General features: G+C 41.3%; 1 protein-coding gene across 5 annotated transcripts in view; it reads right to left on the reverse strand.

Moving 5' to 3' along the window:
• The window catches only part of usp15 (ubiquitin specific peptidase 15), a 66,805-nt gene that overhangs the window by 48,141 nt on the left and 3,734 nt on the right, over positions 1-14,930 (reverse strand). For 3 of the 5 annotated variants that reach the window (XM_080420650.1, XM_080420649.1, XM_080420648.1), the window contains exons 3-4: positions 13,393-13,523; positions 3,113-3,239 (exon numbers count right to left, since the gene is read on the reverse strand). In XM_080420650.1, coding sequence (XP_080276776.1) covers positions 3,113-3,239; positions 13,393-13,523 — 258 coding nt within the window. Of the gene's footprint in view, positions 1-3,112; positions 3,240-8,300; positions 8,335-8,750; positions 8,785-13,392; positions 13,524-14,930 lie in introns of those variants that run through there. The other 2 variants (XM_080420651.1, XM_080420652.1) reach the window with 2 other exon arrangements.

The following is a 14,930-nucleotide window of genomic DNA, read 5'->3' on the forward strand; positions in this document are numbered from 1 at the left end:
GTGGGTGCTAGGGCCTAATAAGCGGTTGCTAGGGTCTAATAGGGGGTTACTAGGGTCTAATATGCAGTTTATATGGTCTAATATGCGGTTGCTAGGGTGAAACTGGTGGTTGCTAGGGTAAAACGGTGGTTGCTAGGGTCTAATACACGGTTGCTGGGGCATAATAGGTGGTTGCTAGGCTCTAATATGGTGTTGTTAGGGTATAATAAGCAGTTGCTAGGCTCCACTGTGGCTAAATGGCATTTCTCCATTGAAATGAATGGGAGTTTTTTAGCAGTAAAAAGTGAAATATCTCTAAAAGTACAAATGATTTCAAAAATTCTAATGGTAGCCAATATGTCCTAAGTAGGCTGAACGTTATAGAGTTGGAACGGAGTTTCTAGCTAAAAGTATGAATTTCTCCATTGAAATGAATGGGAGTTTTTAGAAGTAAAAAGTGAAAAATCTCTAAAAGTACAAATGATTTCAAAAATTCTAATGGTAGCCAATATGTCCTAAGTAGGCTGAACATTATAGAGTTGGAACGGAGTTTCTAGCTAAAAGTATGAATTTCTCCATTGAAATTAATGGGAGTTTTTTTAGAAGTAAAAAGTGAAAATATCTCTAAAAGTACAAATGATTAAAAAAAATCTAATGGTAGCCAATATGTCCTAAGTAGGCTGGACGTTATAGAGTTGGAACGGAGTCTCTAGCTAAAAGTATGAATTTCTCCATTGAAATGAATGGGAGTTTTTTAGAAGTAAAAAGTGAAATATCTCTAAAAGTACAAATGATTTAAAAAATGTAAATGGTAGCCGATATGTCCTAAGTAGGCCGAACGTTGTAGAGTTGGAATGGAGTTTGTAGCTAAAAGTATGAAGGACTAGTTAGCCGTCAAAAAACGGTGGGAAGATATAATAATAAATAGTGGCAATAACATTAGTGTGATCGCTTTAGCGATCCCACAATAATAATAACAATGTCATATTGAATCAATATTGTTAGCCCAACATCATGATGCGACACATTAAGAGCTTGTAGATCTGCTATTTTCAAAAAAGTAATGTCTCAACTCCTACAATTCCAAGTGCTTGTCAGAGTGTGTGGGGGGGGGGGGGGTCCCCAGTTCAAATATGATTATTTTGGGGTGTCGCGGCCTGAAAAGTTTGGGAACCCTTCACTGACTGTCTTCCATCCTGAGGTTCCAACTTTTCAGTTGCTCATCACTCCAGCTTTGTGGGAGACGGCAGTCGTCATTAACATAATGAGGTATTTATTTTTGTTTGTCCCTGATTATTAGTCGCTATTTCTAGGCGAGGATCAAAGGAGGTGACACACCCTCATACCGTTTAATGGCAGGTGCTGAACTCTAAAGCATCAAAGAAATATAAATATCAAAGGAAAATAAAATAAAAGTTCCCAAAGGGAGCTACAGCGTGCAAACTTTTTATTTTTCTTTGATATTTATTTCTAGGCTTCAGTACTTGTGATATCTACCGATAATGTTCATTTGAATATAATCGTCGCTGTCGGGTGGAAACCTTTGTATGTCTTACTTTAAAAACGTCTTTACGTAAAAAAAATTATTCTAATGTAGTTATTATTTAGATAATAAGACTCACTTAAGCACTTTCACTTTCACTTAAAAAAGATACAAAAATATTACGTGACCCGTTGCGAGCTTGTAGATCGGGCAATGTTTTGCTACTTTTCTGTGACACTCACTGTATTATGACGAAGTAGGGCATTAATGTACGCAAAATATGGAGATACAGGTTTCTGCCTGGCCAGCAACGATATAAACACACAATACACAGAAAATACTTCCTACCAGGGCAGGAAGTTCATGGAGGTCATGGCCTCCGTGCCAACCTCACTTTGACCTTATGACCCTCATAAAATGACCTGCCCTGAGGTCACCCTGCTGATGTCACCGGTTTTCCCCTGTGCTTCTTTCTTATCAATGTGTTTTTTTAGACACCGATATCTTTTGTTGAAAAAAGAGCAGATATACAAGCTCATGTATCAATATACAAGCTCATAGCGCGGCACCGAGCGCTATGAGCCTGTAGATCTTCTATTTTTGAGTAGTGAACTTATCGATCCTGATATCATTGGCTAATGTTCCCCTCAGAATAGGGATGCTGGGGTTCATGTAAAAAAAATCTCAAATCAAAGATTTGGAGCCTGAAAAGTTTTAGTTTCAGTCTAGTTTTAGTTAATCTCTCAAGAACAGATTCTGCACTGCGTTGGAATCTGTCGGGGAGGTTCGTCATAACAAGTGCGCATGGGCGTGCCTTCAGATCAGGAAGCGGGCCGCGCTTTACCCAATCAAATGTAGTGGGCGGGATTCACGTGTCCATCCATCCTTCCCCCCTCGAAACAAACCGAAACTAATTTAACAATAACGTCCGCGGAGCAGACAAAACCACGGAAAGATATTCACATTTTAACTTACTCTTTCATCATAGAAACAAGTGGGCTTATAACCAAAACGATCGATGTTCTCTGGGAGAAGTGGTGTTAGTGTTCCGTGTAGAAATATTGTTAGTGGGAATGAAAACATAGTCGCACCAACCGGAAGTGACGCGCTGAAGGCATACAAAACACCGGTTTCCTTTGCGCTCTGGCTCTACGTTTTCTTCCGCCCAGAGCCAACAGACATAGAACAAACAGCAGAGGGCGCTGTTTTTCATTTTCAGTTGGCGATGGGTTCCCAGATTGAGTTTTAGTTGACTAAATATACAGTTGATTTAGTCGACAAAATAATATTTTTGCCGGGCTGTGATGGCATCGAAATGGCTGATTTTCACTTGGCTGTATGCAGAAAATAGCCGATCTACAAGCTTACAACGCGTTGGGCTGCGACGCGTTATGAGCTTGTAGATCTGTTATTTTCAGAGCACAACACCCAAGCGCAACCAAACATGAAATTACTTGTGTTTTAGTTCTACTGGATCTCTTCTCCACTAGTTCCTCCATAACATTTTATTTGTTGATTTGTTGATGAAATTGTCAGTATATTTAGTCATAGCTTTAGTCATCACGGCATTGTTTTCGTCAGTGAAAAAAGGTAGTCGACGAACATTTTGTCGTCATGGTTTTAGTCTACAAAATCAACAGTAGTGCCTACCTATCGTGTCGGCTTTGCTGAAGCGGCGGGTCACCACGTTGTCCATGTTGCTGTCCTCACACAGCTTCAGCTCCGTCAGGTACACCTCCACCTTGCAGTGCTTCACAAACATACCCTGCTCCACCACCTGGCGAACACAAGAGGACCAGCGGGTTAGAATTCATTACATGGATTAAGGCAAAAAGAAAATCATACGACTGAAAAAACAAATATGGGCCAAGTCCTAATGTGCGATTTGCAAAACATTGTAAAATGAGCCCCCCACTCCCCCCAAATGATTATGTTCTACTACTTATTGTTGTTCCTGCTGTTCTACATACTGCCAACCAGGTGAAGAAAGATAATAAACGGAAATAGCCTATCTACAAGCTCTCAATGTGACGCTTTGAGAGCTTGTAGATCGGCTATTCTCGCTGTGCGACATGCTTCCATAAAAGACATGCTGGCTTCTATGGAAACCAAATGACTGAGAACCTTAATCCACGTGAATAACCGGGGTGAGTGTTACATCATTTGTGAGTCACACATGGCGACTGTGGAACAAACTCCCCGTTGCAGTTAGAACTGCAGACTCACTGACCAATGTTCCGCCGTAACCTGAAGATTCACCTCTTCAGACTCTACCTCAGCCCTCAACACTTAACTCTCCCCGTACCCCTTACTGCCACCTTCTGTTCCATTGATGCTAAAGCGAGTTTAGCGACTGACCAAGACATGGTCAGTCTGTTTGTCTTACCATGCAGACAAACAGTGAACACTGGTCAGCACAGATGTCAGGACTAAGGAAGCCTCTGTCAAGTCCCTACCATATGACACAATGACTACATCATCTGCATACATCTGGGCATGAACATTTTGACACACATCTGGTAGGTCATTGATGTACAAATAATGTTGAAATATGATGAGATACAAGGTTTTTCTGCCCGACAACAACGATATGCTTTTTTTTTTGTACACAACCATAAGACAATAAAACATAGCTGTATTAAACGTGTACTTTGATGCACAAACAATTAGTAATACAAATTAGGAGTACAGGTGTCCGTCCACTGGAGACAAAGCTAAATGCGAGAGTAAACATGACAAAAAACACCAGCTCACTTGCCCTCCAGCTCCTTAAGTACTAAATTAGAGCATTTCAAGCATATACAGTAGCAGAATGCAAGAAGAAAAAGACCTTGGACATTTTCCAGAACTTCAAACGCCTGACTTTGCTAAAACTGGCAACTCCCTAAACCATGAAACAAGTCCTGACAGAAGAATGGAAGCAGAGAGAGCGCTCCCTCCATCACTCCCTCGCATTCACACCCTTTACATTCCAGTAGGGCTGTCAACATTACAACATTTAAGTTGACAATTAATTGTCACTCAAATAACTATTAACGATTTAATTGTGTTTGTGGCATTGGACAGTGGAACATATCAATATATATATTTTTTGTTTTTGGTTTGCCTTTTAGGCGCAATCAAAAATTGCACAGGTCAGATATGGCAAATAACTTAAATATACTAAACAATGACTGACATGTTTAATATTATTATACTTTAAAAAAAAAATTAAAAAAGGCGGAAATAGATAGATAGAACAAATAGAACAATTTAGATAGAAATTTAGAAAATATTAAAAAAGCAGAAATAGCAGATCTACAAGCTTACAACGCTCGTGACTCGTAAGCTTGTAGATCTGCTATTTCTGCTTTTTTTTATATTTGAAAATGTATGAACATTTTTCAACATGGAAACGATTATACATTACATTACATTACGGTAATTTAGCAGACGCTTTTATCCAAAGCGACTTACAATAAGTGCATTCAACATAGGTAGGCAAGGAAACTACTAATCACCAGAAGTCTTAAGTGCATTCTCTTCTAAAGCAAGCAACTAAGAGTATACCTAGCGCTAAGGTAAAAGTGCAATATATCAGCTATACCTACTTTCTTAAACAGATGAGACAAATATGAAAATCAAATGAGCAAGAGCTAAAAACCAATAAGTGTATCAAAATAAACAAGATCCCAAATGCCAAATAATTGCGATTATCTCAAATAATTGCGATTAGACGATTATGCAACAATTCCGACAGGCCTACATACCAGCTTCAGCATGTTGAATGATATAGCGTAGCGTAGCCAAGCCTAGCCGCTGGCGGTGACCGTCACGCTGATGTAAGTACGACTACCTTGTCAGTGTAAACTAGTAAGTAAAACACAGCTCTCTCACTCACAGCCTGGCTACACAGAGTGTCTGCATGAGCAGCAGCAACCTGAAGGAAGGAGGAGAGAAGCCATTTGTTCTCTCTCTACAAACGAAGACAGGTGGACGCTGTCTTCGGGGAGGTCAGTCAGAATCAAAGTCCCAGGAGCAGAGTGACAGACACTCCTTTAGCTGCTAAATTCAAGTCCCATGGAAGATATAACACTAAAGCAGTGGTTCTCAAACTTGTTCATGTCAAAGACCCCCAAAGTGATATGCATTTGGCTGCGGACCCCCATCTCAAAATATTTTGTGCCAGGAACCTCCAGAAAAGAATTAAATGTTTTAAAAGATGTACAAAGATTTTTGAATAGCCACAGGATAAAATATGCTTAAAATTATTCTGATGCTATATTAACTAAGGGGAACTCCCTGGTCCCCCGACCCCCCCGAAGAAGGATCCCGGGACCCCACTTTGGGAACCAATGCACTAAAGTCTCCACATGATGACACCCAAAACAACTGCTGTATAAGATATAAGAATTGCCAGCATTCCGGAGTCCGTCAGGTACTTTCAAATTCATGATTCAAGGCTCGGGCAAAAACAAACACGTGTTTGTTTGCCCATGCCTTCTCATGAATTAAAAAGTACCAGAAGCACTTTGGAGTGCTGGCAATTCTTTTGTCTTATACATTGAAGTGTTGTTGAGCCGTGCACCCGCCCGGTAAAATGTTGTTTTAAAAAGGACAGAGGTTGTGCTCGTTTTGCTTCTTACTTTACCCCCAAAACAAGAATCTCTGAAGGCCATAGAGTGTTCTTGACCACTTGAACCCGAGTATCCAGTATTGTGGGGAAAGCTTTTGCAGAAAGCTCGTAGCTTGGCACAGAGTAGCGCAGAGTAGCGCTCGTGTCATATATATACATTTTTAACTCAAATCTTTGCTTCTGGGGGTCCCTGGAACAAAATATTTTTAGATGGGGGGTCCGCGGATAAATACATATCATTTTGGGGGTCCTTGACATGAAAAAAAGATTGAGAACCACTGATATTATAGCAACATATATATATTTTTTTTTAAAGACATTTGTAGAACCCCCCAAAAGCAAAGATTTGAAAAAATTGCTTTAAGAAATATATATATATATATATTCAAAGATTTGCAGAAATTTGCACAATTTAGAAAAAAAATAGCAGCTCTACAAGCTCATAGTGCAGCACTCGGTGCCGCACTATGAGCTTCTAGAGCTGCTATTTTTGAATAGCCCAAAGTATAAAATAATGGTTACAGCTAATAATCTAAAATGACACAGTATACGTTCCCGGATTGAATGGGTTAAGAAACACTTGTTGTTACTGCTGAAATGCCAGTCAACGAGTTCTATCACCTCCTCTGCACTCTGAAGAGCTGTTTACCACCAAGGAGCAGTGATGTCAGATTTATACGCGTCTGTGCGCGCTGTGTATAGTGCACCGAAAGTAGCAGATGTGAGCCTATAGATCTACTATTTGTTGGTACAAGACACCGTCACGCACAGCTAAGTATAAACCCAGAAGATCAACATGATACACAGGATGTATTCATATGATCTTGCAAAGTTCCATGGACACGTGAGCCACTTTGGACATCCTATTCTTTCTTTTCTTTACTCTTTACTACAAAACACATCTATCTGCCTGGTAAAACAAACCAAAACAGATCTATCTGCCTGGTAAAACAAACCAAAACACATCTATCTGCCTGGTAAAACAAACCAAAACACATCTCTATCTGCCTGGTAAAACAAACCAAAACACATCTATCTGCCTGTTAAAACAAACCAAAACACATCTATCTGCCTGTTAAAACAAACCAAAACACATCTATCTGCCTGTTAAAACAAACCAAAACACATCTATCTGCCTGGTAAAACAAACCAAAACACATCTATCTGCCTGCTAAAGGGCAAGACCACTTAGGTAGAGGTTTGTTTACGTGCGAAAAGAGTGACTTTGACGGCTGTATCACTGTACAATGTAAGTCAAAGAGAAGCATATTTTGAATTCTCAATTTATAATCAATGGAGCAATAATTTTTGCATTCTTGTCCACCTTTGGAGTTACATAATGACAAGGTAAATACACAACCCAGACCTCTACCAAAGTGGTCTTGGCCTTTAAAACAAACTAAAACACATCTATCTGCCTGGTAAAACAAACCAAAGCTAGGCCCGTCTCAATTATTACATAATTGTTTAATCGCAATTATTTGAGATAATCACAAATATTTTTGCATAACAGTCATAATCGTTTCTATGTTGAAATTTTGTCACACATTTTCAAATATCAAAAAAGCAGAAATAGCAACGCGTCACTTCGTGATGCATTGTAAGCTTGTAGACCAGCTATTTCTGCTATTTGTACAGGCATAAAATTATTGAATATGTCAATCATTTCTTTGCATATTTCAGTTGTTTGTCACATCTGCCCAATTCTTTATGTTCCAATGTTCAATGCCAAACACACAATTAAATCGTTAATCGCAATTATTTGAGTGACAATTAATCGTCAACTTAAATGTGTAATCGTGACTAACCAAAGCTGCTGCCTGGTGACGTCTAGCGACGTGACCCAGGCCAGCTGCTGTGTCCGGTGGACAAATTAGCTTCCTGTCCTGCGTAGCCCCCCAGCCCTGAACCCTCCTCATAAGATAAAGCGCGTCAGGGGTGAGGGTGCCTAATTTAGCAGTGTGACGCGTGGAAACAGCTGAGGGGTCCCAGCCTATTTATTTCAGAAACCCCCCTCCGCTACCGGCCCCACACCTACACACACACACACACACACACACACACACACACAGCCTGAGCTCACCACTGTCCCGCAAGAACACACACAGCTCATATTCAACACCCTCCTACAACTTGCCCCCACCCCTTGCACCTTGCACAACACCCGTGTGTTTCTTTCTGCACCAAAAGGGTGGGGGGGAGAAAAGACAAACTTCTTCTCACCCAAACCTGTGACAGAAACACCTCTGAACAGAAAGGAGCATCAACACCCTCTCCCTCCCTCCCCGCTTATCTCCTCTCTCTGTCTCTCTCGCTCTCTCTGTCTGTCTCTCTCTCCACTTAAAATGCTCCGATGTTCCTTCTCTTCTGGTCTGGCCGTCCAAAGCAAACGGTAGGAGGAGAGGGGGAGGTGGGTGGGGAGGGGAGGGGGGCGGCACACGGAGCGAAGACCCCCATGGTGTCCGACCCCCAGCGGCCGTACGGTCCTTCCTTTTAAATCCCTTCAAAACGCTCGGCCACCCTCCAAACCCCACCGAACCGGCGCCTTCTTTTAGCTCCAAAGAAAAATCCAACACATTTTGAGAAAGCAAAAGAAGGGGAGGGGGGGGGGGGGGGGTTGAGGGAGGGGTGGGGGGGAAGCAGGGGGAGAAAGCAAGAAAAAAAATAATGAACCTCCTGCATGTTGTGTCTCGTAGATCGCTCCATGTAGCTGTTCTGTCATCCAGAAACCCCTGGCTGAAAATAGAACCTCAACCAGCCACCTGATACCACCCCCCACCCCACCCCACCACCCCACGACATACATGGCAAGAATGGGAGGGTCCCAGGGACAGGGCGAGCGAGAGAGAGAGAGAGAAAGTGTGTGTGTGTGTGTGTGTGTGTGTGTGTGTGTGTGTGTGTGTGTGTGTGTGTGTGTGTGTGTGTGTGTGTGTGTGTGTGTGTGTGTGTGTGTCAGTCAAGGGGAGAGAGAGAGGGGGGGGGGGGATAGTTGGGGGGATAAAGGATACTTAGTTGCGTGGCTGGTGTCGAGCACAAATATTGGCGATCTACAAGCTCACAATGCGTAGCGTTCCCGGCACGGAGTGAGCTTGCATATCTAAGCTGCTTTACTTTGGATGCACGACACCGGACAGGCCAAAAAGTATAACGTTGGCTTTAAGACCCAGCGGAGCGGAGCCGCCATGATGCCATGATGACTGGCCAGATTTTGAAAGTTGACTGGCTTTAGCGGAAGGAAGTGAAGCAGCACAACCTGTCGAGGTTTAGAAATAGACCACAGTGAAGAAGTATAAAACTGTTCTTCAGCTGTTTGGACACTACTGCAGGAGCCTTCAATGTTTTTCAGGCCAAGGACCCCCTTAGCTGAGATAGAGAGATGAAGCAGGGACCACCCCCCCCCCCCCTATATTGTATAAAATTGTGTTTTAGATTAACACATTGGGTGCCAGAGGTTTATTAAAATATTATACTTTGAGTGCCAGGACTTTTTAAACATTTTGAACCTTTTTCAAGTAGTCACAAAATATTTTCAGTGATCACCGTCCTCACGGTGATCCCCTCATTACACACATACAGGTCTCGTACAATCGGGGGGAAAAAATTTAAAACATTCGGAAATCCATTCCATAGTTGCAGCCAGTTGAAAATAGTTAAATTAACATTGTAAAAAAAAAAAGTGCACAGGAGCCGAGATACAGGTTTTTGAAGTCATAAGTTAACCAGGAGGTGGATTGGAGTCTAAATCTTGTAGGAGTGATATTTCCTGTTGCTGTGAAGGAAAAGTTTTTTTCAAAAACCGTATATATACGGTTTTGGCACTCAACGTTAGTATGCGCAAAACCGTATATATACGGTTTTGGCACCCAATGTGTTAAGCTTCTTTTTTTTTTTACTTGGTCTACTCTTTTTTCCTCTACACTGATACCTCTTTGCCAAAAAATAGCAGATCTACAAGCTCACAACGCCTCGCGCTGCGAGACGTTGTGACTATAATATGGCAGGATGTGTGTGTCTAATTACTATTCCCCAGAGCAGTGGTTCTCCAACTTTTTCAGGTCAACGACCCCCAAATTGATATGTATTTGGCCGCGGACCCCCCATCTGAAAAGATTTTTCTGGGAGACCCCCAGAAGAGAAGATTTATGTATAAAGATAAAAATAAACCATCCAAAACACTTTCGATATTTTTCCCCAAAACATCTTCAGAAATAGCAGATGTACAAGCTCGCAGAGCGGCACGAAGTGACATGCTGTGAGCTTGTACATCTGCTATTATTTGAATAGCCAATGTATAAGTGGATAAAGTGGTTGAAATGATTGCGATGCTATGTTCCTCCCCCCCCCCACACCCTCAAGGACCCCTGGGGACCCCACTTTGAGAACCACTGCCCCAGAGGAATACAACATAGCTCATATACATGAACGAATTAAAGAGGCAACTAAATTAATGAATGTCGCTGATATGGACACAAGCTTTACTCCATTACGTCTCACATAACAGAGGGATAATGCACTTCAGGTTCCTTTTACGCCACAGGTTCTCAAAGTGGGGGTCCAGGGACCGTCAGGGTTCTTTGAGGTGGTTCCCCAATGGTCCCTTACAGGTGTGTAACTCTGTAACTTTTTTTCCTTTTCTTTTTTTGGGGCTTTTTATGCCTTTATTATGGATAGGACAGGCTGACAGGAAATTGGGAGAGAGATGGGGAGTGACACACAGCAAAGGCCGTTGGGATCGGGGATTCGAACCCGCGACACGCTGTAAGGCTACAATGTAGCCTAGGTGCCTGGACCGCTACTCCAGCGGTCCAGGCCAGGTGAGTAAACTCTGTGAGTGTACAAAATGGAACCAAATGGACCCAGGGGTGAAAAAAGAGCTGACGAAGTACAGAGCCAAAGGTCAAGTTTACAAAGTATTGAGGGTTGAAGTGGTTAAATGTCTGAAAACACACATTTAACATGACTCTAATATGTAGTGGGGGTCCCTGCTTCATCTCTCTCTCACCTATGGTGTCCTTGGCCTGAAAAACGTTGAAGACCCCTGCCATAGAGGGTCCATTTGAGTCTATTTGTACTCTCTGTTATTGGGATTCCAGGAAATAAGATGAAAAGTTGGAGAACCACTTGCTTTACGCAATAGAGCTTTGGCAGTCAACAAATGGATCCCAGCCTCCCTTTGCAGTACAGTATTTTGGTGGACACGCCAGAGGGCCACGCCAGAGGGTTTGCTAATATGCTATCAGTGTTGAAATGAGAGATATATAGCTGAGCAAATCCAAGCTGTGTGCAGAGAGGGGAAAGGCTGGCCCACAAAATGTTAAACACGCCTGGGGGGATTGGATTCCCACCACGCTCACTTTAACGTTATCTGGAGGAGGGGGTCCAGCTTATATCGTCTCGGGTGTCGGGTGGAAACCTCATGTTTCCAAAAAACGTTTTCAGGATTCAAATTCAAAAAGTGGCAAAAGTAGCAGATCTACAAGCTCGAAATCTGCGGATCTGCTACTTTTGATGGCTTTTTTGCATGCAGCTGTAGTATGATCAAGTAGGAATTTACGAAAAAACACAAAAAGTTAAGATATATGATAAGAGGTTTCTTCCCCGAACAGCGACAATATACTGATATTAAAGGAATAGTTCACCCCAAAATGACTTTTTCTATCGATTAGTCACCCCTTCAAGACTTGAATTCATGGAATTGTTTTTGTCGCATTCCCAAGCCAATAATTTGATGACTGGCAGCGGTTCCGGTAGGAGACACAAAGAGTCTCCTTTGTATCTCCTACCGGAACCGCTGCCTACCGGTCCGCTGGTCATCAAAAACAAAAAAGATATCCATGAATTCAAGTCTCCATGGGGTGACTAATCGATAGGAAAAAAGTCATTTTGTGGGTGAACTATCCCTTTAAGAAGTCTTCCAGTGTCCTCTGCTTCTACCATTGTGCTCAACAATATGGATCCACACTTCGTGACGCGTTGTAAGCTTGTAGATCAGCTAGTTCTGCAATTTTTTACGTATAAAATTGTATTTATCAAATTATAAAATATGTCAATAATTTCTTTGTATATTTCAGTTATTTGTCATATCTGCCCTGTGCAATTTTTTATTACAAAGCCTAAAAGGCAAATAAAAATGACGTTTTATTCATATGTTTCAATGTTCACTGCCAAACACACAATTAAATTGTCAATCACAATTATTTGTGTGACAATTAATCGCCAACTTACATTTGTAATTGTGACACAGCCCTACCTACGATGTGTCAGGGGATATTTTTGCTGGCTAATTTCGGCTTTGTAAGTGAAAGCCATTTGGTTCATTTGTCATTCATGCAACATCGCAAATCACACCTGTCCACCAGTCAAACCCGGTTCTGGTCCTATGTATGCTGATGGCTAGAGCCCCGACCCATGACAGGTTTTTGGGATGTGATGCCGATCCCAATTTTGGAGGGTCCTTAGACCACTGGTTCTCAAACGTTTTCATGTCAAGGACCCCCAAATGAATATGTATTTGGCCAAGGACCCCCATCTGACCCAGAAGAAGAGAAGATTGGTGTAAAAAAGAAATCAAAATTATTCAAAATTTGGTATTTTTCAAATATTTTCTAAAATAGCAGATACAAGCTCGCAGTGCGGCACGAAGTGACGCGCTGTGAGCTTGAAGATCTGCTATTTTTGAATAGCCAACATATAAATGCGTAAAGTGGTTGAAATGACTGTGAGGCTGAATTAACTACTTTTGCTGGGGACCCCACTTTGAGAACCAATACCTTAGACCACTTATTACTGACGTTTTGACCCTTTTTTTCTTAAAATTTATTTTATTTAACCACTTAAGCCCTGTTCAAAATAATACCATTATTACAAGCTCAAATGTTTGGAAACCTTTGAAAATGTTTACCCAAAAATGTGACACCGGGTTGAAAAGTGGTTCCAAATCAGCACACATCATCGGCTGCATAATTGCCGATACAGATGTCATTTAAAACAGTGGTTCTCAAACTTTTTTGTGCCAAGGACCCCCAAATTGATATGTATTTGGCCGCGGACCCCCACCTGAAAATATGTTGTGCCAGGGACCCCCAGAAGCAAAGATTTGTGTTAAAAATGTTCTCCTTTTAAAAAAAAGAGTAAAGACTCTTTTCACATTTTCAGGAATCTAAAAAAATAGTATAAAATATGGATAAAAAGGTTAAAATGATTGTGACGCTTTATCATTTTTGCTGGGGGTCCCCGGACCCCACTTTGAGAACCAATGATTTAAAAAACAAAGAATAAAATAACGGCAGGGCTCTAAAGATGACAGAGGCCTCACCTTGCGCGAGCTGGGCTCCTGGGAGTCCATCAGTCCGTACCAGCTGAGCAGCTTATTCCAGCCCTCCGTGGGGACCAGGATATAGTCCAGCTCATCGATGAGGTGCTCTTTGATGGCCAGCACATCACCGTCTAGAAAGAGAGAGAGAGAGAGAGAGAGAGAGAGAGAGAGCAACCAGAGGGAAAAGAGAGAGAAAAAACAAGCAGATTCAGCCAATTCAGTGGACACCTAGAGGACTTCTTCACACATTCAATCCAGTAACGCATCTGTGTCATTTTAGGATTTGAGCTGTAACTATTATTTTATACGTTGGCTATTCAAAAATAGCAGATCTGCAAGCTCATAGCCGGCTTGTAGATCTGCTATATTTGTGCAAATCTTTGAATACATATATCTTTTTAAACAAAGAATTTAACTAAAATCTTTGCTTCTGGGGGGTCCCTGGAACAAAATATTTCGATGGGGGTTGGCGGCCAAAAACATATAATTTTTGGATTTAGAAGACATTTGCAGAATCAAAATAGAAGCAAAGATTAAAGAGTTAAAGATGTTTGCTTGAAAAAAATCTATATATTCAAAGATCTTTCAAAAAATTGCAGATCTACAAGCCACTATGAGCTTGTATATCTGCTAATTTTGAATAGCCAAAGAAATCTAAAATGACACAGATGCATTCCCAGTTTGAATGGGTTAAAGGAATAGTTCGCCCAAAAAATGTCTTATTTTCTATCAATTACACACACCATGAAGCCTTGAATTCATGGCGATTTTTTCGTTTTTGAGGCAAAAAGTCAATAATTTGATGACTGGGTGGATTTCCGGTAGGATCCTACCGGATACATTAGCACATTTCCGCCGGTCATCAAATTATTGGCTTAGGAATGTGACAAAAACAAAAAAAAATTGGGTGAACTACTCCTTTAACTCTTTCAGTGCCAATGAAATAAAAAAATTATTGCGAACTTTGCCAACTTTTTTCTTTTCTTTTTTCAAAGAAAAAAAAAAGTGCTTAGGAAGCGAGATACAGCCTTTTTCAGTTATAGGTTAAAAAAAGAGTGGATGGAGCTGCAAATCTTCAGATAATGATATCTTGGGTTCGGGATTTCTGGTTCTGGCACTGAGGGTATAACCCTAAAACTCGGGATAACTCGGGGCCTGGCACTGAGAGAGTTAATATCAGTATAGAAAACTTATCTCCATATTTTAACATTTTACGAATAACATTTTACGAATATTTTTTTCTTAAATTAACGCCCTACTTGATCATACTACAGCGTCACACAAAAGCATCAAAAGTAGTGGATCCGCAAGCTCGAAACACGGTGCGAAGCGGCACGTTTCGAGCTTGTAGATCTGCTACTTTTGCTATTTTTGAATTCGTAATCCTGAAAAGTAACAGTTTTCCACCCGACAGAGACGATAGAGCTCAAAGAAAGAGAAACCTGAAAAACAAACCATTTCCACTGTTCTGTCCTTAATGGCCGTCTTTCACACAAAAGGCACAAAAAAGGGGGGTAAAAAAGTATTGTATTGTGGGA

This window comes from Gymnoscopelus braueri (assembly GCF_963280865.1).
Source record: "Gymnoscopelus braueri genome assembly, chromosome: 23".
Classification (NCBI taxonomy): Eukaryota; Metazoa; Chordata; class Actinopteri; order Myctophiformes; family Myctophidae; genus Gymnoscopelus; species Gymnoscopelus braueri.